General features: G+C 36.7%; 1 protein-coding gene across 7 annotated transcripts in view; it reads left to right on the top strand.

The window, feature by feature from the left end:
- LOC134736893 (ankyrin repeat domain-containing protein 62) overlaps positions 1-24861 on the top strand; it is a 103888-nt gene that overhangs the window by 15065 nt on the left and 63962 nt on the right. For 2 of the 7 annotated variants that reach the window (XR_010121346.1, XR_010121347.1), the window contains exons 9-18: positions 7275-7308; positions 7580-7721; positions 14815-15028; positions 16625-16805; positions 17960-18898; positions 19926-20078; positions 22107-22177; positions 22515-22593; positions 23424-23468; positions 24098-24256. Coding sequence is in view for 4 of the 7 variants with exons in the window: in XM_063641348.1 (XP_063497418.1) it covers positions 7275-7308; positions 7580-7721; positions 14815-15028; positions 16625-16805; positions 17960-18898; positions 19926-20078; positions 22107-22177; positions 22515-22593; positions 23424-23450 (1840 nt within the window). In the remaining 3 variants the exon portion in view is untranslated. Of the gene's footprint in view, positions 1-7274; positions 7309-7579; positions 7722-14814; positions 15029-16624; positions 16806-17959; positions 18899-19925; positions 20224-22106; positions 22178-22514; positions 22594-23423; positions 23469-24097; positions 24397-24861 lie in introns of those variants that run through there. The other 5 variants (XM_063641348.1, XM_063641353.1, XR_010121348.1 and 2 more) reach the window with 5 other exon arrangements.

Below are 24861 nucleotides of genomic sequence, written 5' to 3'. Positions count from 1 at the left end.
TAGCTCTTGTGAGAACCCACTCACTATCACAAGAACAGCATGGGGGAAACAGCCTCCATGATCAAGTCACCTCCCACCAGGTCTCTCTTCTGACAGGTAGGGATTACGATTTGAGATGAGATTTTGGTGGGGACACAGCACCAAACCATATTATTCCACCCCTGGCCCGTTTCGAATCTCATGTCCTTTTCACATTTCAAAACCAATACTGCCTTCCCAACAGTGCCCCCAACGTCTTAACTCAGTCAAGCATTAACCCAAAAGTCCAAGTTCAATGTCTCATCCGAGACAAGGATGTGAGACTGTGAAATCAAAAACTAGTTAGTTAGTTCTAAGATACAGTGGGGGTACATGCATTGGGTAAATGTTCCCATTCCAAACGGGAGAAATTAGCCAAAACAAAGGTGCCATGGGCCCCATGCAAGTCTGAAATTCTACTTGGCGGTCATTAAATCTTAAAGCTCCTAAATGATCTCCTTTGACTCTATGTCTCACATCCAGGGCACACTGATGCAAAATGTGGGCTCCCATGGCCTTGGGCAGCTCTGCCCCTCTGGCTCTGCAGGGTTCAGCCCTTGTGGCTGCTTTCATGGTCTGATGAGTGCCTGCAGCTTTTCCAGGTGCACAGTATGAGCTGTCAGAGGATCTACCTTTTTGGGGGTCTGGAAGATGGTGGCCGTCTTCTCACAGCTCTTTGAGGCAGTGCCCCATTGGGAACTCTTTGTGGGGGCTCCAACTCCACATTTCCCTTCTGCACTGCCCTAGCAGAGGTTCTTCATGAGGGCTCTGCCCCTGCAGCAGACTTTTGCTTGGACATCTAGGCATTTCCATACATCCTCTGAAGTCTAGGCAAAGGTTCCCAAACCTCACCTCTTGTGTTCTGTGCACCTGTAGGCCTACCACCACATGGATGCTGCCAAGGCATGGGGTTTTCACTCTCTAAAGCAACAGCCTGAGCTGTGCCTTGGCCCTTTTTATCATGGCTGGAGCTGGACCAGCTGGGATGCAGGGTGCCATGTCCCAGGTCTGCACAGTGCAGCGGGGCCCTGGTCCCAACTCAAGAAACCATTTTTTCCTCTAAGGCCTCTGTGCCTGTGATGGGAGGGACTTCTGGGAAGATTTTTGACATGCCCTGGAGACATTTTCCCCATTGTCTTGGCTATTAACGCTCAGCTCCTTGTTACTTATGAAAGTTTCTGCAGGAGGCTTGAATTTCTCCCCAGAAAACAGGTTTTTCTTTTCTATGACATAGTCAGGCGTCAAAGTTTCCAAACATTTATGGTTGCTTCCCCTTTAAACATAAGTTCCAATTCCAAACCATCTTTGTGACCACATGAATGCTTTTCAGAATAAGCTAGGTTACATCTTGAATGCTTTTCTGCTTAGAAATCTCTTTTGCCAGATACTTAAATCATCTCTCTCAAGTTTAAAGTTTTACAGATCTCTAGGGCAGGGGCAAAATGCCACTAGTCTCTTTGCTAGAGTATAGCATGAGTGACCTTTACTTTAGTTCTCAATAACTTCCTCATCTTCATCTGAGACCATGTCAGCCTGGACCTCATTGTCCGTATCACTGTCAGCATTTTGGTCAAAACCATTCAGCAAGTCGCTAGGAAATTCCCAACTTTTCCATCTTCCTGTCATCTTCTGAGCCTTCAAAACTGTTAACCTCTGTGCGTTACCTACTTCCAGTCTCTTCCACGTTTTCAGGTTGTCTTTATAGTAGTACCCCACTCTGCAAGTACCAATTCTCTTAAGCAAATTTTGTCAGAATACAATACTGTATGATCTTAATACTTATAGTGTTTACTGAGTTAGAAAAGGAAGCTACATGCTACATTGGCACTTTACTTTGTTACCAACAGAATCGTTAGTTATAAAATTGTTGTTTTTCTCAATGCAAAAGTGCTCAAATATTGGACCTTTATAATAATCTGAATATTGCCAAGGGATTGCACATGGGGATCCATATTTTATATAAATATTTACAATATTGCTAAACATTATCGAAGTATATCAAAGGACCTTTGATCTACCAAGCCAAGAGTTGGCCAACTTTTTATGTAAAGAACCAGATAGTAACAATTTTAGGCTTTATGGACCAGAGGGTCTGTGTTGTTGTAGTCCAACATCTTTCATAGACAATAAATGAATAGGTGTCACTCTGTCACTCAATAAATGAATTGCTGTCATTCAATAAATGAATAGATTTCATTGTCATTCAATAAAAGAACAGGTTTCACTGTTACAAAAAAAAAAAACCACAAACTGGTAGTAGGCTGAATTTGGCACACACTATTAATTTGCTGACCTGTGTGCTTAAAACCAAGGTGCTGCCAATACAGTGTATTTCCTGTTCAGAGGCACTCTCAATGCATGTCATTACTCTTCCTTTGAAAAGTATGCACCACACCGTATTTTTCAATAGTGACTTCATATTGTATAATTTACAAAAATTAAGTTTCAAAATAAGCTATTTTTGCATTGTCACTTTTTATTCTTGTTACAGAATTGAGTGTTTTAGTATGACTAATTGCTTTGTGTATTTGATGAGTATAAAATGTCTCAGAGTTGGGTGAGTTTTCTCAAGTAAGAAATACTGTCCTCGAAATGATTAGTCTTTCTGTGGTCTTTATAAGCATGAGCAAAATGATAATCATTTTCATATAATCTAGAAATGCTTAAGGGGACTTCTAGTTCTATGATTTTATGGCTTTATTCATTTATACCATTGTCTGGCTTATAAAAATGCCATATGTATATAATTTTTAAAATGCTTAAGGTGTTAAAACATACTATGTAATCATTATAAAAGGATTGGGAAATACAGCTGAACAAGAAGAAAATTAGGTCATCCACGATAATGCCACTTACGTATGATGTCTTTGTAATTGAGCCGTCTGTACTCATGGACTCAACCTTCCCTTCTATTCACTCTTGAACTCACTGCCGTAACTTTCACTCTCATCGCTCCTCCAAAATTGTTATTCTTAAGCTTGTCATTTTTTCACTGTAATACATCTAGACATAATTTCTTAGATCTCATTTTATTTAACCTGTCAGCAATATTTGACCCCATGGAGAACTTTCTCCACCATATCACTTTGTTCACTTGGCTTTCAGAATGTCACTCACTCACCTAGATTTTCCTCCTGCCTTTCTAGTTGTTTTAGTTGTGACATTAGGTTGTTAACTTGAGATCTTTCTTTTTGATGTGGGCATTTAGCTTCATCCCTGTGATGCAAGGTTGTTTCAGCATGTGCAAATCAATAGGCCAGGCACAGTGGATCACGCCTGTAATCCCAGCACTTTGGGAGGCTGAGGTGGGCGGATCATGAGGTCAGGAGATCGAGACCATCCTGACTAACACGATGAAACCCTGTCTCTACTAAAAATACAAAGAATTAGCCAGACGTGGTGGCACACACCTGTAGTCTCAGCTACTCAGGAGGCTGAGGCAGGAGAATCACCTGAACCCGGGATTTCTGTTTATTATTGAGATAATCACATCTCAATAGATTCAGAATTGTCTTTTGATGAAATTCAACATTCATGTTAAAAACTCTCAACTAGTTATTGAACTAACATACCTCAAAATAATAAGAGCCATATATGACAAACCCACAGCAAACGTCATACTGAATGAGCAAAAGCTGGAAGCGGTCTCCTTGAAAAGTGGCAGTAGACAAAGATGCCCTCTCTCACCACTTCTTTTCAACGTAGTATTGTAAGTTCTGGCCAGGGTAATCCATCAAGAGAAAGAAATAACAGGCATCCAAATAGGAAGAGAGGATGTCAAACTATCTTAGTTTGAAGATGACATGATCCTATACCTAGAAAACCACATAGTGTGAGCCCAAAATCTTCTTAAGCTGATACAACTTGAGGAAAGTCTCAGGATACAAAATCAATGTGCAAAAATTACTACCATTCCCATAGACCAGCAATAGTGAAGAGCCAAACCAAAAATGAACTCTTAAAATTGCCACCAAAACAACAACATAAAAACCTAGGAATATAGCTAAGTAGAGAGAGGAAAGATCTCTACAAAGAGAACTACAAAACACTGCTCAAAGATAGAGTTTGAGACCAGCCTGGCCAACATGGTGAAACCCCATCTCTACTAAAAATACAAAAATTAGCCGGGTGTGGTGGCAGGCGCCTGTAATCTCAGTTACTCGGGAGGCTGAGGCAAGAGAGTTGCTGGAACCCTGGAGGCAGAGGTTGCAGTGAGCAGAGATCATGCCATTGCACTTCAGCCCAGGCCAACAACAGCAAGGCTCCATCTCAAAAAAACAAACAAAAAAGTCATACTGCCCAAAGCATTTCGTAGACTCAATGCTGTTCCTATTAAACTACCATTGACGTTCTTTACAGAACTACAAGAAACTATTTTAAAATTCATAGGGAACCAGAAAAGGGTGTGAATAGCCAAGGCAGTCCTCAGCAAAAAGAACAAAGCTGGAGGAATCACACTACCTGACTTCAAACTATACTACAGAGTTACAGAAACCAAACAACATGGCACTGGTCCAAAAACAGACACATGGACCAGTTGAACAGAATAGAGAACCCAGAAATATGACCACACACCTGCAACTCTCTGATCTTCAACAAACCTGAGAAAAAGCAACAAGGACAGGACCGTATTTAATAAATGGTGCTGGGATACCTGGCTAGCCATAGGCAGGGGATTGAAATTTCACCCTTTCCTTACACCATAAACAAAAATCACCTCAAGATGGATTAAAGATTTAACTGTAAAACCAAAAACTATAAAAACCCAGGAAGACAATCTAGGCAATACCATTCTGGACATAGGCACCAGCAAAGATTTCATCATGAAGATGCCAAAGCAATTGCAACAAAAGCAAAAATTGACAAATGGAATCTAATTAAACTAAGGAGCTTCTGCACAGCAAAAGAAACTGTCATCAGACTGAACAGACGACCTCCACAAGGGAAGATGTTTTTGCAAACTATGCATCTGGCAAAGGTCTGATATCTAACATCTGTAAGAAACTTAAATACAAGAGAAAACCCCATAAAAAGTGGGCAAAGGACATGAATAGATACTTTTCTTTTTTTCTTTTTCTTTTAGTCTGGCTCTGTGTCCCAGGCTGGAGTGCAGTGCCGTGATCTCGGCTCACTGCAACCTCCCCATCCCAGGTTCAAGTGATTTTCATGCCTCAGCCTGCTGAGTAACTGGGACTACAGGCATGGCCTACCACACCCTGCTAATTTTTGTATTTTTAGCAGAGATGGGTTTTTGCCATGTTGGTCAGGCTGGTCTTGAACTCCTGACTTCAGGTAATCTGCCCACCTTGGCCTCCCAAAGTGCTGGGATTACAGATGTCAGCTGCTGCCCCAGGCCAAGGACAGATACTTTTCAAAAGAAGACATACACAAGATCAACAAACATGGAAAAAAAGCTCAACTTCACTGATCGTTAGAGAAATGCAAATCATAACCGCTATTAACATGCCATCCAATACCAGTAAGCATGGCTATTATTAAAAAGTCCAGGCCGGGCATGGTGGCTCACGCCTGTAATCCCACCACTTTGGGAGGCCGAGGCAGATGAATCACGAGGTCAGGAGTTTGAGACCAGCCTGACCAATATGGTGAAATATCGTCTCTACTAAAAATACAAAAATTAACCTGGCGTGGTGGCACTCACCTATAATCCCTGCTACACAGGAGGCTAAGGCAGGAGAATTGCCTGCACCTGGGAGGCGGAGGTTGCAGTGAGCCAAGATCACGCCACTGCACTCCAGCCTGGGTGACAGACTGAGACTCCGTCTCAAAAAAAAAGTACAAAAATAACAGATGCTGGTGAGGTTGTACAGAAAAAGGAATGTGTATATGCTGTTGGTGGGAGTGTATATTATTAGTTCAGCCATTGTGGAAAACTGTGTGGCATTTCCTCAAAGACAGAAGTACCATTCAACCTAGCAATCTTATTACTGGGTATATACCCAAAGGAATATAAATTATTCTGTTATAAAGACTCATGCATGTGTTCATTGCAGTACTATTCACAATAGCAAAGACCTGGAATCAAAGTAAATGCCTATCACTCATAGACTGGATATAGAAAATGTGGTACATATATACCAGGAAATATTAGGTAGCCATAAAAAATGAGATCATGTCATTTGCTGGAACATGGATGGATCTGGTGGCCATTATCCTTAGCAATTTAACACAGTAAAAGAAAACCAAATACCACATGTTCTCTCTCAAAAATGAGAGCCAAATGGTGAGAACACATAGACACATTGATAGGAGCAAAACACACTGGCACCTTTTGGAAGGTGGAGAGTGGAGGATGCGTGGAGGGAAAGGATCAGGAAGAATAACTAATGAGTACTAGGCTTAATACGTGTGTGATGAAATAATCTGCAACAAACTGCTGTGACACAAGTTTACATACATAACAAACCCGCAGTTGTACCATTGAACTTAAAAAAAATTTCAAGGTTAAAATCTTATTTTTAAAATATTGCAAGATTCAGAAATTATTACTTATATTCAGAAATGGAAAGATAATATGAATTCATCTGCTATCATATTACTTGCAAATAAATATTACTTTCATAGCATATTGTGAAACACGTGTTTTGGAGCCAGAGTTCTTGGGTTTGAATGCTTAGTCTGCTATTGAACAGTTTTATGTGTTTGGGCAAGTTATGTGGCCTTTCTGTGCCTAGTTTCTTTCTTTATAAAATATCTAGTATGTTACCTACTTTACAGAATTGCTGGGAGGGTTTAAATGACTTAAATACATGTACAGTGTTTAGAATAGTGCATAGTACTTGCACAGTATGTCCCCAAAAGGCTAGCTAATGTTATCATTAAAAAAGGGATTCTGTTACATAAGTAATATTTACCAAATAGGTTTTAGTACCAGTAAAACTGTGTTTGTATTGAAAAGGGCGATGAGAGAAAACCCCAAGATACATATTTTTCTATCAAATACTGCAAATAACATGTTTTTTTCTGTCTTTGATTATCAGAAAGCTTGATTTAAACTTAATTTTTTGATACTAGTATATTTCATTTGTCCTATAGTGCTACCATTTCCATTTATAGTTTTTCCCCTTGTAAAAAAAATTGTATTTTGCATCACCTGTAAAAACATTACCTGTAAACATTGTAAATAAGAGAAACTACAAACACAGAGGTTTTACATAAAAAAGTTTTAGATATTCTTTGTATTTTACATATTTACTATTTGCCTGATCAGAATTTTTTGTTTTTTTTTAATTTAGGCTTGCAAGGAAAACCTTTAATGAAAAGAGCAAGGTATTGTAAAAGTAAATTGTCAAGAATGTCGTTGAAAATACCTTAAAGAAGATCATGGTAAAAAACAGAAAATCTTTTGCTGTAAAGACATTGACTTTGATAAAGCAGCGGTAACCATTCATAAAAGCGCCCTTTTAACCAAAGTCAGTTATTTTAAGAAGTACCTGTGTTTTTGCTCATGTAAAAAGATGGATAATTCCCACTGATGTGTATTTAGTATACGCTATAAATATTTTGAGGGCATTTTGAAACAGTTTTATTTATTTTATAGGTTAAAAGCCAAATATATTTCAGGGATGACCTTAATGACATAACTGAGTCATCTGAAAAAACCTCAGAGGATGATGAGTTGCCTTACTCTGATGATAAGAATTTTATGTTACTCATTGAACAACGTGGAATGGACTGTAAAGGTAGGACCAATGCATGAATATAAGGCTCTTTCCCTATCCTATAGTAATGTATGCACATATTGCTTAGCACTGTACCATAGAACACTGATGTGTTATAGGGATGTTCATCTCGGAAATATGCTTCTTGTGAACATAGAATGAGAACTACTCTATCTTGTATACTCTTAGCCAAAGAGCTGTGATCATTCCACTGTACCTTTCTCAGTGTGAATGACACTCCCAATCTATTTGTTGACTCTGCTTCTCTTCTATGCCTTTACCCAGGGTCAGGTTGTCATTATCTCGTACCTGGAATACTGTGATAACCTTATAACTCTTTTCCCTACTGCCCCACCTTCCAAAACCATGGTCTATTCTGCAATCATAATTATATACATTTTTAAAATTCACATCTGATCATGTTACCTGCTTGCTTAACACCCAACTGCCACTTGTCATTGCTATAAGGTAAAGATGACAATGCTCTAGCTTTATACTGCTTCATTTCATACCCCTGTTTCTCTCTGTCTCACAGCCAGTGCCCCAGGTGTTTGCTCCTACAATCAGTAGCTTCAGTGAGGTATAACTGATACATGTTAAAGTGCACATATGTAAAATGTATAGTTTGATAAGTTTTGACAGATACATACACGTGTGAAACTGTCACCATAATCAAGATAGTTATCCATAACCCACAAAAGTGTCCTATGCCGCTTTGTGTCCCCTTTTTAGAAAAAGCTGCCAAATTGTTTTCAAAAAAAGTGTACCATTTCTATCTGATCAGCACAACAGGACAGTTGCGGTTACTGTGTTGTCACACTAAGTATTGCAGTATTTATTTGTAGCCATTCTTATGGGTGTGGTTAATATGCATGATCCTAATGACTAAACATGTTCACCTCATATACATAAACTTTGTTTCATGCACAAAATTATTAAAAGTATTTTTTTTTAATTATCATCTGTCTTTGTCAAATAGTATTTTGTGTTTAGACTTGGGTCCTATCACCAAGATATCTCATTATGTAGATGCAAATATTCCAGAATCCAAAACCTGAAACACTTCTGGTCCCAAGCATTTTTAATAAGGGGTATTCATCCTGTACCAGTGGCCAAGTGTTTTGGTTACTGTTGATGTATGATAATTGTTGAAGCTGATTTTTCTGTTCTTCGTTGTGTTTTGCCTATGCTAGATTTTGCATTTCCACATGAACTTTAGAATCAGCTTGTCAATTTAAAAGAAATTTAGAATCACCTCGTCATTTAAAAATGTCCAACAAGTGCTGGCTTGTTGGACATTAGGTTAGAATTGTGTTGCATTTATAGATAATTTATGGAGAATGGACATCTTAACAATAATGAATCTTCCTACTCTTTAAAAAAATGGATGTCTGCATTTATGTAAGTCATATTTAATTTTTCAGTAATATTTTGTAGTTTTTAGTGTATACATCTTTCTATAGTTTATCAGATTTATCTCTGTTTCAGTTTTTGTTGTAGTTGTAAATCATATGCTTAAAGATTTAATCTGATTGTTTATCATGAGTGTATGGAAATACAGTTGATTTTTGTATGTTGGTTTTGCATACTTCAATCTTACTGAACTCACTTATTAGTCCTGGTACTAATACTACTCACTTATTAATTCTTGGTAGATTTGATCAGATTTTCTACATAGACCAAAGATTTTCAAACCTTTTCTTTCTCAAAGTACCTTCTTATTAAAGACTTGTGGCAAAAGGGGTCTCTGTTGTAGCTGATAGACTCTGCCATTGTAATATGAGAGCAGCCATAGACAACCTGTACAATTAATGAACACAGCTGTGCTCATTGACGAAGACAAGAAGCTGGCCCACAGGTTAGAGTTTACCCAAACCTATTGTGTGGTCATGGTTGTGTACAAAGACAGTTTTATTTATTTTTTCAACTGGGATGACTTTTATTTCTTTTTCTTGCCTGACTGCGCTAGCTAGAATCTTCAGAACAATGCTGCATAAAAGCAGTGAAAGCAGACATTCCTATGTTGTTCTTCATCTTCTGGAGAACATATTCAGTTTTTCACCATGATACATGTTAGCTGTAGGTTCATCATAGATGTTCTTTATCATGCTGAAGAAGGTCCCTGGATTCTTATTTTGCTGAGACTTTTTCATTTTTACAAAATCAGAAATGAGTGTTGAATTGTATCAAATGCCTCTATCTGTCGAGATGATTCTGTGGATCTACTGTTTTCCGTTGTTAATCTGGCAAATAACAATGATGTTTGAATGTTAAGCCAACCCTGCAGTCCTGGGAAAAAAACCCATTTGTTTATGATGCATTGTCCTTTTATTATACTGTTGGATTCAATTTGCTAAATAAGTTATGATAAAGTCTTTATTGGTTTATTATAAAGACTTTATTTTTATTTATTTGGCCAGTTTTATGTTCACAGCAAAATTGAGAGGAAGGTACAGAGATTTTTCAAATACCTTCTACCTGCACACATATGTAGCCTCCCTCCGTATCAGTAACCCTCCCCATAGTGGTACAGTTGCTATAATGGATGAGCCTACATTGGCACATCAGAATCACCTGCAGCCCGTAGTGTGCATTGTACACTGGTGCTATATACATCGTATGGGTTTGGTCTTAAGGTACACTGACATGTATGCGTGTCATATACATTATTTTCACCTCCCTAAAAGTCCTCAGTACTCTGTCTGTGTATCCTTTCCTGGTGTCCCTCATCCTCTGGCAGCCACTGATCTTTTTACCATATCCATAGTTTTACATTGTCCAGAAAGTCATATAGTTGGAATCATACAGAAAGTAGCCTTTTTAAGCCGGGCACGGTGGCTCACGCCTGTAATCCCAGCACTTTTGGGAGGCCGAGATGGGTGGATCACCTGAGGTCAGGAGTTCAAGACCAGCCTGGCCAACATGGCGAAACCCTGTCTCTACTAAAAATACAAAAAGTAGCCGGGTGTGGTGGCAGGCGCCTGTAATCCCAGCTACTCAGGAGGCTGAAGCAGGAGAATTGCTTGAAGCTGGGAGGCAGAGGTTGCAGTTAGCCAAGCTTGCGTCATCGCACTCCAGTCTGGGAGACAGAGTAAGGCTCTGTCTTAAAAAAAAAAAAAGAAAGTAGCCTTTTTAGGTTGGCTTGTTTGACTTGGTAATATGCATGTATGGTTCCTTCATGTATTTTCATGGTTTGATTTGTCATATCTTTTTAGCATGGAGTAATATTCCATTGTTTGGCTGTTTAACCACAGTTTATTCATTCACGTATTGGAGGATGTCTTGGTTGTTTCACAAATTGGTTCAATTTTTACATTCATGCTCATGAGGGCGTTTTTTTTATTGGTAATACCATTGTCTGGTTTTGGTTCAGGGCAATGGTAACATTAAAGAGTGAGTTGGGATGTACTCTTTTTTGTTTCTTTTTTGAGAGTCAGTGTTGAATTGTTTATTTCTTCTGAAAATGTTTAGTGGAGTTCACTGCCATAGCTAGTTGAGTTTGAATTTCTTTTGCTAGGACAGTCCTCAGCTATGACTGAAGTTTGTTTTTTAGATTTAGGGCAATTCAGGTTATTTATTCCTTCTTGGTTGAGATTTAGTAATTTTCCCTTTTAAGGAATTTGTTAATTTTATCTATTTTCTCATGTTTACACATAAAAATTATAATGTCACCTTGGTTTTTTTTTGTATCTGTACGGTCTATAATCATGTGACATTACTCATTTCTGAAATTAGTGATTTGTGTCTTCTCTTCTTCCTGATCAGCCAGGGTAAATAGAGATTTCTAACATTTATCAATCTCCCAAAGTGTTTGGTGTTGCTGATCTTCCTTTTTTTTTTTTTTTTTTCCTGAAACCAGTAGTATAACAAAATACCATAGACTGGGTAGCTTATAAACAGTAGAAAATGATTTCTTACAGTTCTGGAGTCTGCAGAGTCCAAGGTCAAGGTGCTGTCAAATTTGCTGTGTGGTAAGGAACCTTCCTGGATCATACATGTGTTCTTTTTCTCTGTGTCCTCACATGGCAGAAGGGGCGGAGGAGCTCTCTGGGGTGTGTTGTGTAAGAACACTAATCCCATTCATGAGGGCTTGGCTCTCATGATATGACTACCTCTAAAAATCCGCCCTTGTGATTAGGTTTCAGCATATAAACTTTTGAGAACACAAACATTCAGACCACAGCAGGTGGTTTTGTTTTTTATCCCTCTGCTTGCTTTGGGTTTAATTCTCTGATTTTATTTTATTATTTATGTATTCATTTATTTATTTTCATTTTCTTAAGGTAGAAGTCAGGGTTATTGATTTGAGACTCTTCTAATATTGACATTTAGTGCTAAAAATTTGTATTTAGGTGAAGTTGTTGCTGCATTCTACAAACCCTGATATGTTATTTTTTCATTTTGATTCAGTTCAAAATATTTTCTTTTTTCATCATCTCTTTGAACCAGCATTATTTAGATGTGTATTTCTTAGTTTTCATGTATTTGAGTATTTCTTAGCATTATTTTTGTTATTGGTTTCTAATATCATTGATTTGTGGTCAGGATATGTACTTTGTATGACTTACATTCTTTTTACTTAATCTTTTTAATGAGATTTATTGTATGGCCTAAAATATTGTCTGTTTTGGTAAGTGTTCCATAGGTACTTGAAAGGCATGGTGTTGTTTAAGTCTGCTCTATTCTTGCTAATTTTCTGCCTCCTTGTTCTATCACTTCCTGAGTAAAGGGTATCGAGACTTCAGATTACTTAGAAATTGTCTATTTCTTTTTATAGTTCTATCTACTTTGGCCTCATGTATTTTGAATTTCTTATGTTATTAGGGGCATAAACATTTAGGACTATTATATCTTCTTGATTAACTGAAACTTTTATCATTATGACATGATCTTATTTATTGCTGGAAATTGTTTTGCTATGAAATCTACTTTGATATTAATTGAACCATTTCTTCTCAGTAGTCTTCTGTCAAGTGTTAGCATGTATCTTTTTCTATTCTTGCAGCCGATTTGTGTCTTTACATTTACCGTACATTTCTTATAGACAGCATGTAATTGGGTATTGCTTTCTTATCGAATCTGGCAGTCTGCATTTTAATTGAGGCTTGTAGACCAGTTTCATTTATAATGTGATATTCAATATAGTTAAGTTGGTCTGTCATTGTGCTGTTTGATTGCTGTTAGTCTCGCTGTTATTTGTTCCCCTTCTTTTTCTGCTTTCCTTTAATCAGCTATTTTCTGTGATTTAATTTCATATTTCTTTTTTGGTTTATTATATATAACTCTCTGTTTGCTATCTCAGTGGTTTATTTAGGATTTATAGTATATAATTTTAACCTATCACAGTCTACCTTCAAGTAATGTTATACCACATCATAGATGGTATAAGAAAATGACAATGGTACACTTTTATCTTTTTGTCCCAGGCAGTTCCTTCCTGGATCTATGGGAATATGGATTTTGCCAAGTTTAGAATGTTTTTGGCCAATTATTTTTCAATTTTCTTTTCTGACTTTGTTCCTTTCTATTTGGGGATTTATATATTAGTAGCTTGAAGGTTTCTCGTAGCTCATCATGACAAATTTACCATTGTGATCTGTGTTTATTTTCCTCCACTGTAGTTTTACCTCTGACATTGTAATTTACATTTCTGCAAGTGTGGTTTGATTTTTAAAGAAATACCTTTCATGCCTCCACTTACTGTCTCGAGCTTTGTTTGGGGTACAGTGATTTACTTATAAACAGAATTCTTTTTGTTCTTGCTTTTAGATTTTGAGTAATTTGCCACTCCCGAGGCAAGAGTTTTCAGATTATTTATTGTCCTGTGAAGTATGAGTGTTTTGGGCCTGGCTCTTGGGATTGGACCCTCTTCTGGGCACTTTGTGAACAGCAGGCTTGGTTTCTCATCTTTTTCTATCGTGTTACCCCACCGCTCACCACCCCTTGGTCTTAGGAAGTTTCCTAGCACACATCCATTTTTTTCATTATTCCACCAAATACTTTAGAGGGGACCTCTGCAGATCTCCAGGGTTTGTTTCCTCTGCTGCTTTCTCCTCTCCAGTGTTCTGTCCTGTGATTTCTCTCTGCTTTTGTTTTATCGGATTCTTAGCGTCACCACCCCAGCTCAGGGAATCTATGTCAGATTTTCTCGCTTTGTCATGGCCTGGAAGCTCTGTCAACAAAAGCAGCTCTGTCAACAAAAAGGCCTACATTTGTTTCCTGTGTTTTAGTGATGACCGTCTTTATTATCTGAAGACCACTGTGTTGAAAATCATTTTTTAATATATTTTGTCTGTTGTTTTTTTTTTTTTTTTTTTTTTTTTTTTTGAGACGGAGTTTCGCTCTGTCGCCCAGACTGGAGTGCAGTGGCGCCATCTCGGCTCACTGCAAGCTCCGCCTCCCGGGTTCACGCCATTCTCCTGCCTCAGCCTCTCCGAGTAGCTGGGATTACAGGCGCCCGCCACCGCGCCCGGCTAATTTTTTGTATTTTTAGTAGAGACGGGGGTTTCACCGTGTTAGCCAGGATGGTCTCGATCTCCTGACCTCGTGATCCACCCGCCTCGGCCTCCCAAAGTGCTGGGATTACAGGCGTGAGCCACCGCGCCCGGCCCTTGTCTGTTGTTTTTGGTTGTTTCGGGTAAGGAGGAAAATCAGCACCTGTTGCTCCCTCTTGGCTGGAAGCAGATTGCTGCAGAGCTCCAGCGCCTGCAGCAGACTAGCCAGAGTGCTTTGCTTCCTCCTTGGCTCAACTGCTTCCTTCTCATTTTTTATTTCTCAGTGTATCCTTCTCTTCCTCAGGGAAATCTTCCCTGAGCCAAGTAAAGGTCATATTCTCTTATGTGACTAAAACAACTGTGTATTCTTATAGCTTCTATCTGAATTTGTAATTGTCACATTTTTGTCTGTGTTCTTTACTACACTTGAAGCTAAACAAGATCAGATGTGTTGTCTGTTTTATCTGAAGAGCTTTCCAAAATATTTTCCACATTGCAAGCACTTAATTTGTACATGTTCATTCGGTGTATGAATGAGTGCCATGTTGAAATGCATAGTCCTTTGTATTTAAAAACCTACTCATGTATTTTATCTCTATTTTGTTTTCTCCCGGTGACAGATTTTGTTAGCCTGTTGAAAATCAAGAATGCAACAGCTTCATGTGAAAGATCAATAGAGGATAAAAAATGTTACTGTGAACGACTTAAAGTAAAATTTCAAAAAATGAAAAATAATATTATCGTACTACAAAAGGTACTATCTGAAACAGACAAAACCAAATCACAGTTAGAGCATCAGAATCTTGAAAGGAAGAAAAAGCTCTGTAATTTGAGGTATCACATTCTAGTTTTAAAGAAATATTTGAACTATTTATACTAAGGATATGTAGGATAATTTTTGTAATAGCTGACTTACTTTTTAATAGAGAAAAAAACCTCCTAAAATTGTGGAACGTGAAATTTTTGGGTTAAAAATCACAAGTTCTTAATTGTGAATACTTCTCTAATAATTGCATATTCCTTTAAATCATTATTTTAATGGCTATATAGAATTCCACCCTATGGAAATTTCATTATTTAATAAATTGAAATTGGGGGTTTTAATTTTTTGTATTAATGCTGTAAGAAACATCTTACATATCCATAGTTTTCTACATTTCTATTTCTTTGGACAAATTTTTCAAAATAGAGCTATCTGGTTAGAGTAGAGGAGCTTTTTACAACAGATCTTTGATTAATATTACTAAGTTGTTCTTAAGAAAGTTTACAATTTATAATTTGAGTATGAAATGTATACTTTTCTCCACCCACAGTAATTATTTTTAAAATTAACCAGTTGTTTTTTTTTTGTCCTTTTGAGACAGAGTCTTGCGCTGTCACCCAGATTGGAGTGCAGCAGTGAAATCTCGGCTCACTGCAGCCTCTGCTTCCAGGTTCAAGCGATTCTTGTGCCGCAGCCTCCCAAGTAGCTGGGATTACAGGCATACGTCACCATGCCTTTCTAATTTCTGTTTTTTTTTTTTTTTTTTTTTTAAGTAGAGATGAGGTTTTGCCATTTTGGCCAGACTGGTCTGAAACTCCTGACCGCCACTTATCTGCTGGCTTTGGCCTCCCAAAGTTCTGGGATTACAGTGTGAGCAAACACGCCTGGCCCGGTTTTAATATGCAGCGAATGTAAAGTAAAATGGAAAGTGATTACTGATTAGCTTAGTGAACATCTGTCTCTGCTACAGAGTTTAAATTAATTCAAACTTCTATGCGGAAGGCAGATATTATTCTTTGTTGTTTAAATATTAGATCTTGTCTTGTTTCAGAATGGATTTTAAAATTGTTTGTAAAATACATACTAATCAATAGAATAAGTCAAAAGTGTTACCAGAAAAAGAAACGTAAAACGTATGGGGTAACATCTTAGATTCCTTAGCTTAGTCTTGGATTATTGTCATCTGGAGATACATGTTGCAAGAAGGCATCTGAAGGTGCTGTCTTACAATGTAAATCATGTTTAGGGATACCTGCAGTATTTCATGAAGATGAAAATTTATTTCTAGTGAAGGTATCAACTTGTTTATAAAAAATAACTTTTTGTAAATTAGCTAACTCTAAATGATTCACCCTGACTGAGGAGTAATTATTATTTTCTGAAGAAAAGGTAATTTTTAACTTGTAACTTTACCTAATAATTTTCAACATCCTTTTCCATAATATTTACTAGAATTACTAGTAACAGAAGCTAATCAATTAGCAGGATGTTCATTCCTTACTACCTTTCAATTTATATGTCTTCTTTGGAAGACATCGAAGTAAGAAATTAACATGAAAACTAGAAAGAAAAAATATTCAAGAACATGGACACTTTATTAGGATAATAAACCAGCATGTGAGTGTTTTGTTTTTAAAGGATTTTAAGATAAGTATATTTAACTACAGATTTATCTTACAAGAAGAAGAAGAAGAAAGAATAAAGGCTGAAGAGTTGTTTGAAAAAGATACAGAAGAGTTAAAAATAATGGAAGAGCAATATGTGACACAAACTGAAGTGAAACAACTTAAACTGACTCTCAGATCATTGGAAGTGGAATTGAAGACTGTAAGAAGTAACTCAAATCAGGTAAATTAATGTTTGGTAAAATTTTACATTTCTAATTTTATTTTATTAATATTACTTAGAATATCCCTTTGACTTTATATATGTGATTTAGTTCTAAAACAAACCACAAATTTTATTTCATCTTAAAAATAAATGATACTTATAGCTACAATTATTTATTATAAGTTTTGGCTTCAAAGTTATATTTTATTTCAGCTCAAAGACCTTTGGAAAACAATAATATCCCATAATATATATACTTAGTGATATTTTGTTGGTAAGTAATTTGTTCCTAGTGACATAGTTCAGTGTAGTTTTCCCTATTTTGCATTAATTATGGTTTCAAACATTGTGAAAAGGAAATAAAAGTTATCATAAGAGTACATAATCTCAGGATTTCCTAAGAAGAGCTTTATAAATTTCATCTTCTTTGGTGTTTTGAAAGAAAAGGTTTCTACTGTATTTGCATATCTACCCCATGGAAGTAACTGTGATCTGGTGGAGGAGCACTAGAAGCAGAGTCAGAGGACCTAGGAAAAATCCAGCAGCTTGCTTCTATTTTTAACCTTTCCCTGCAGAATTGTGATAACTAAATGAATTTATTGATGTATGCATACAAAAGTGCTTACTACAATGCCTAGATCTGTCATTTATCAATACATGTCATTGTTAAAACTGACTCTAAAAGTGTAAGAAAAGTAGAATTATCTATAAAATATTCACAGGAAAAAGAAACTTAAGGAATTTGGAAAATTTCATCTGTCCAGATATCTGCAGAGCTAAGGCTCTTACCATAGGGAAAGTAAAGGTTAGACGTTAGTGTGTAAACCCAGTTTCTAAATGTAATCATAGTTATTAATCATTTATGTTTTTGGGTTTGTTGAAATTCAGTAAAAGCCTTTTTTTAAAAAAATCAGATTCTTAAAGAATTTCTAGTGGTTTCTTTTTTTTTTGCTTTCATAGATTCATTGTCTTCAAATACGTTTTTGAACTTTTGAGAATTTACGCTCTAAAAGGGTTGAGGTTTTGATTCAACTTTTTCTTTCCAGTTGGATATCCAGATGGCAACTCTTTCATTGTATAAATGTACAGGTTATTACTTATTTAGTTTCAGAAGAAATCATAATATGTCATTTTATTGGGTGCTAGTTGAAAGTTTTCTTTGTTTTATTTAGAATTCTCATACTCATGGAAAAGAAAGAGACCTGTGGCAGGAAAATCACTTGATTCGGGATGAAATTGCCAGACTTGGGCTGGAAATTGACACAATAAAACATCAGAACCAGGAAACTAAAAATAAATATTTCAAAAATATTGAAATTATAAAGGAAAACAACGAAGACCTTGAAAAGACTCTAAAGCTGGATGAGGAAACATTAACAAAAACAATAACCCAGTATAGTAAAGAGCTTAATGTTCTGATGGATGAGAATACAATGCTCAATTTTGAGCTAGAGAAGGAAAAACAAAGCAAGTCAAGACTGGAAGCAGAAATGGAATCATACCGTTGTGGACTGGCTGCTGCCCTATGTGATCATGATCAATGTCAGTCATCAAAAAGAGACCTACAGCTTGCTTTCCAGAGCACAGTGAATGAATGGTGTCATTTACTAGAAAATAGGTATTCTCACATTCAGATTCTTTCTCAGCAACTTTCTAAAGCTGAGAGTACATCCAGTGGCCTGGAAACTGAGCTCCGTTATGAAAGAGAGGCTCTCAAAGAAAAGACGTTGGGTATAGAACACCTGCAAGGAGTCCTAAGCCAAACACAGTGTCGATTGAAGGACATTGAACACATGTACCAAAATGACCAACGAATTTGGGAGAAATACGTGAGAAAGCAGCAATCTGTAGAGGATGGACTATTTCAACTACAAAGCCAAAATCTGTTAATTCAACAGCAATGTAATGATGCTCACAAGAAAGCTGACAATTGGGAAAAAACAATAATTAATATCCAAGCCAAATGTGAAGATACCAAATGTGAAGATACTGTAGAAGAACTTCAAGCTGACTGTAGAAAGCTAGAAGAGAACAATAAGAGGTTGATGAAGGAATGCACTCTTTTAAAAGAAAGACAATGCCAATATGAAAAAGAGAAAGAAGAAGGAGAAGTAAGTATCAATATTCATACCTAAAGTGTTATTTTGAAATTGATTCAATTAATTAGATTACTTTGACAGTTAATTCCAGATTTCCCAGATGAACTACAGTGTATTTCCTATTTTATAATTATTCTTCCTCAATAGCTTTTAATGTATCTTAGTTGGTATAATTTTATTTTTATTCATGTCAATTTGACTTAAATCTGAAAATAATTCAGTCTCAAATTATATATTGATACAACCATTCCATTCTTTAAAGACATCTTTCTTACATTATAATATGGGGAAAATGTGGTAAATGTTGGCCAAACCATATTTGATTTAATCTTCCCACTGGCATTTATAACTTACTTTCAATTTTTCAGTCAAAAATATGGTCGTAATTTTTATTCCAAGGCTCAATGACTCTCATTTGGATATAAGGTTGTCCAGTACAAAGATCAGCTTAGCTGTCTGTGATTTATTAGTTTCACATTGGATCCTCATTTTTAGACTAACGAGGGGTGGTAGGAACAGTGGGAGTAGGGAAGAGAGACAGCAGCTGGGGTCAGGGAGGGAAGTGGAAGCCAGGTTAACTAGAGCCTCTAAGGCCATTGGAATGTTAGTTTTCTTCTGAGAGGGAAATCTATTGGAAGGATTTGAGCTGGTGACTGAATATGTGAGGAACTCTGAGGTTGATTTGAGCTGCTTCTTATAAAAAAGAGGGAAAACATTGCAGTGTAAAATTCACTGCCACCAGTCCCACCCACATACCTGTTTCTTTTTGAGACCTCAGAAGGTTTTTAAACATTGCACATTCATCAGTGCGCTGAATCTGTTGTATGAGTAACACAGCACCAGTTTGGCACAAAGATAACACCTTCTTTATCCTTAACTGGATTCAGTAATAAACAGGAATGTGTACACATGAGGAGGAGAAGAAAAATCAGTGTGTGGTGATATTTTTCAAAGTGTATATATTAGAGTTAAATATTATTGACAAAATTTAATAATAAGGTGATATGTAAAATCAGTAACAAAAATAACATCTTACCAGGTAGTCGTGAGACAGCTTCAACGAGAAGTGGGTGATGCCCTGAACAAACAATTGCTGTCAGAAGCTATGCTAGAGATTTCATCACAACATCGTGTTAATTTAGAAGATGAGACACGAAATTCAAAAAAGAAATTAGGCCAGATGAGAAGTCAAGTATGTATGAAACTTAGCATGTCAACAGTTACTCTGTAGCTGGTTAAATAATATCAAGTGTTTCAGGACACTAGTTTCAGTGGAGAGCTTTCTTTTGTATTTTCATTATAATTAATTTTATTAAAATTTGATTATAATACACCCATTTCTCAATCTCTGCCATGTTTTATAATTATAAATATTTTTCTTACACTATTTCCCTTTATGAAAGTTGAGAATTACACATCATTTCTCACAGAAGATTAGAGAATTCTTTTTTCTTTTTACAGTATATTTTTAGTGATTTTTTTCATTGCCACGTGGAGACAAGCCAGATTAATTCAGGGGATAATGTCTAATGGAATGTTTCAGAAAATTTTCTTTTTTTAATCTCTACTTTTCTGTGTGAATAAAGACTTGTGCTTACTTATTTCATGGGTTTCTGGTTAACTGGTACAGAAAGGCCATTCTGCAGAATAAATTAGTATTTTGATGAAAATCTTTACTCTGACTTTATATTGGGCTGTAGTCGTAGTCATATGACTATGGACAGTTAGCATTTGCCAACATGTATGTGTCTACTTTCTCTTGCTTAAAACAAAAACAAAAAACTTTACAAATGGGGTTATAGAAGGTCAGCAAAGGGTAGGTTTGAGATGTTTGGGTGGGTCAAGTGGGCATTTTGACAACGTGGCTTCTCCTTTGGCGTGTCAATGGACATCCCTGCATTTTAAGATGACACTTTTAAATAAATTCTCTCCTAATGATGATGTGAGCCCTGCCACTCAATAGGAGAATCTATCTATTTTAATTATTTTTCTGTTTATTTTAAAATTTTCTTGTGGTTTCCCTGGAAAGGAAAGATGATGCTTAGTTTTAAATGTTAAAAATGGGTCGAGCGTGGTGGCTCACGCCTGTAATCCAAGCACTTTGGGAGGCTGAAGCAGGTGGGTCACCTGAGGCCAGGAATTTGAGACCATCCTGGCCAACATGGTGAAACCCCATCTCTACTAAAAAAGATACAAAAATTAGCTGGGCATGGTGGTGGTGCATGCCTGTAGTCCCAGCTACTCGGGAGGCTGAGGCAGGAGAATCGCTTGAACCTGGGGGGGTGGAGGTTGCAGTGAGCCAAGATGGTGCCACTGCACTCCAGCCTCGGTGGCTGAGCAAGACTCTGTCTTAAAAAAAAAAAGTGCAAGTTTTCTTGCTACAACAAAAATTAAATGCATACAGACAAAAAAGAAAAGAAATTATAGTTGATATAGTGGTGTTTGGAATTGAAAAATATAAATGCTTACTAGAATTTCCTGTGTTTCTCCATTTTACCAATTTTGTAAATTTGAGTATCTGATAAAATATAAATTACAAAAGAAAAATATTGTGTTTTAATCCTAGAGCATAGGTCAGTAAACTTTTCTGTAAAAGGCCAAGTAGTATTATTTGAGACTTTGTGAGCCATAAGATCCCTGTTGCAACAACTCATCACTACAGTTACAGCACAAAAGTAGCCGTAAACAATATGCAGACTGAAGGGGTGTGGCTGCATTCCAGTAAAATTTAGTTAAAAAACAGGTAATAGGGGCCGGGCGCGGTGGCTCACGCCTGTAATCCCAGCACTTTGGGAGACCGAGATGGGTGGATCACGAGGTCAGGAGATCGAGACCATCCTGGCTAACACAGTGAAACCCCGTCTCTACTAAAAACACATAAAATTAGCCAGGCATGGTGGCAGGCGCCTGTAGTCCCAGCTGCTCGGGAGGCTGAGGCAGGAGAATGGTGTGAACCCAGGAGGCGGAGCTTGCGGTGAGCTGAGATGGTGCCACTGCACTCCAGCCTGGGCAACAGAGCGAGACTCTGTCTCAAAAAAAAAAACAAAAAAAAACAGGTAATAGGTCGATTTGTCCTAGATTATCATTTTTTAATAAAATAGATTGTGATAGTCTAAAAACAGTATTTTATATATAACCATATTTTGTTCATTCATTCACCTATTGATGGGCATTTGGGTTATTTCCACACCTAAAGATTGTTTTTAATTCTTTGTTTTAGTTGCAAGAAATGCAGGATCAATGCACAGAGACTCCAAGATGTGCTGAGGAGATGTCAGACCACGTGCAAAAGTACGATTTAAAGCAACATACAAAATATCTTGAGTATTTATAAAGCAAACGAGTAGTGTAGTAGGAGAATTGTATCAGTTAAGATAATAAGTATGTCTATGTGAAGCCAAGGAAAAATTTCGGCTTTAAGCTATTTTGAAATGCATAAATTTTCTACATTATTTTTAATTTTACACATCATCCACAAAACAAAGGTAGAAAAATAACAGTTTCTCAATTTTCAACTTTTCAGATGTCTCAGAATTTATATAATTATTCCTTCAGATGTTTGTTCAGAATTTATATGATTTAAAAAAAATTATGTCTGAGAATAATTATTTTAAAATATATATTTTAGGCTTAAAATAGAAAATGCCATGTTAAAAATTAGAATGAAAAAGCGAGCGGACAAAATTGAGCAGCTTCAGAAAATTTTGGTAAGTTCAAGTTCAATAAGTCAATCTCTTATTTTCTGTCACACTGAAAATAAATTTTATTTTTCTAGAATATCCCTTGTCCAAAATGTTTGGGAGGACCAAAAGTGGATTTTTTCAGATTTTGGAATATTTGTATACACCTAATGAAATAAATACCTTAGGGATGGTACCCAAGAGTAAACGTGAAATACATTTATGTTTCGTATATACCTTATGCATATAGCCTGAAGATAATTCTACATAATGTTTTACTTTTTTTTCTTTTTTTGCCCGGGGTAGGGGGGTGCAGTGGGGCACAGAGTCTTGATCTGTCGCCCAGACTGGAGTGAAGTGGTATAATCTCAGCTCACTGCAACCTCTGCCTCCCAGGTTCAAGCAATCCTCCTGCCCCAGCCTCCCAAGTAGCTGGGACTACAGGTGCGTGCAGCCACACCAGGCTAATTTTTGTATTTTCTGTAGAGACGGTTTCACCATGTTGGCCAGGCTGGTCTTGAACTCCTGACTTCAGGTGATCCACTTGCCTCAGCCTCCCAAAGTGCTGGGGTTACAGGCGTGAGTCATCACATCTGGCCTGTACAATGTTTTACAAAAATGTTTTGCATGTAACAAAGTTTTAACTGTGTTTCCACCACAGCCTGCCACATGAGGTCAGGTGTGGACCTTTCCAGTTGTGGTATCATGCGTGTGCTCAAGAAGTTTCAAATTGTACAGCATTTTGGATTTCAGATTTTCAAGTTAGTGTTGATCAACCCTCCTTGACATACAATAGGGCTACATGATAATGTCTCTTGTTTAACTTAAACATTATTAATAATATTTGACTGTTTCAGATGCAGCAGGTGTACAAGGAAACATAACTGCAGAAGTAGATGAAGGTATGTTGCCATAAATTATGAATTAAATTTAAATCATGGATTTCTGAAATAAATATAAATAGTGAATGGGTTGCTTGGTTAACAAATACCACGTTAAATACTTTTTCTTATACACATTACTGAAAGATGTGAAAACATAAACATTCATAATGAAAAGTATACTTATGCCTCATTAGTTTATCATCTTCCATAGCTTTAAAAAAAGTCTTAAAAAGTCTGTGTGTATCCCTTTTTTTTCTGGCTCTACACTTGTTCCATCTCTATGGAACTGTCAGCTTGCACACTGAAACTGTTCTCAGAAAACAAAGGCATCATCAACTTCTTCAAGGTTATGGTAGTGATTTAAGGCCAAGAGATGCTAGACTCATGTATCAAGCAATTACAGTTCATAAGCAGTCACTTGACCAGTCATGTTTTAAGAGAGAGAGAGAGAGAGAGAGAGTGTGTGTGTGTGTGTGTGTGTGTGTGTATGTGTGTTTTATGTATACTTGGTTTCTGGACTCTGTTCTGTTCTATTGATCTCTTTATCTTTATCCCAGAATCACACTGTTATGATTTTTGTAGCTTTGTAATAATTCTTCAAACTGGGTTGTATTTTTCCTCTAAATTTATTCTTTTGTTTTTTTCGGAGTTACTGCACATTTCTGTGTCATCTACATGCCATGAAAGTCTTAAAATCAATTGTCAATTTCTACAAAATACCTGCTTGGATTTGGACTGTGATTGCATTATGTCATGAGAAAGAATGAACATCTTAACTATGATGAGTCTCTCAACCTGTGAATAAGGTATTTTCTTAGATCTTCTTTGATTTTTCTCAACAATACTTTTTAGTTATCATTGTACAGATATTTTGCATAGTGTCAGGTATATTCCCAAGAATTTTATATTTTAATGCTATTATAAAGTATTATTTTTTAAATTTCAATTCCTAGCAGTTTATTTCTAACATATAGAATTACAATTGATTTTTATATATTGATCATGTATCCTGCAATGTGGCAAAACTCATTGGTGCCAGTAACGTTGTAATTGGTTTCACTTGGTTTTCCACATAGATGATTATGTCTGTGAATAAAGATAGTTTTACCTATTTCTTTTCAGTCTAGATGCCTTTTGTTTTCCTCCATTTCTTCCTTCCTCCCTTCTTTCTTCCTTTTTTTCTTCCTTCCTTTCTTCCTTCTCCCAACTCCCTTTTAAAAAGTGATTACAGTGGCTCGAATTTGCAGTACAGTGTTGAATAGAAGTGGTAAGAGCTGACACATGCCTTCTCGATCTTAGGGGAAAGCATTCAGTCTTTCATCATTACATAGAATGTTAGCATTAGGTATTTTAAAGATGCACTTTGACATCTCGAGGAAATTCTCTTGTATCTCCAGTTTGCTGAGATTAT

This window comes from Symphalangus syndactylus, chromosome 1 (genome assembly GCF_028878055.3).
Source record: "Symphalangus syndactylus isolate Jambi chromosome 1, NHGRI_mSymSyn1-v2.1_pri, whole genome shotgun sequence".
Taxonomy (NCBI): domain Eukaryota; kingdom Metazoa; phylum Chordata; class Mammalia; order Primates; family Hylobatidae; genus Symphalangus; species Symphalangus syndactylus.
Note: the sequence above shows the minus strand (reverse complement) of the source record. Positions and strands in the feature narration are given on the sequence as shown.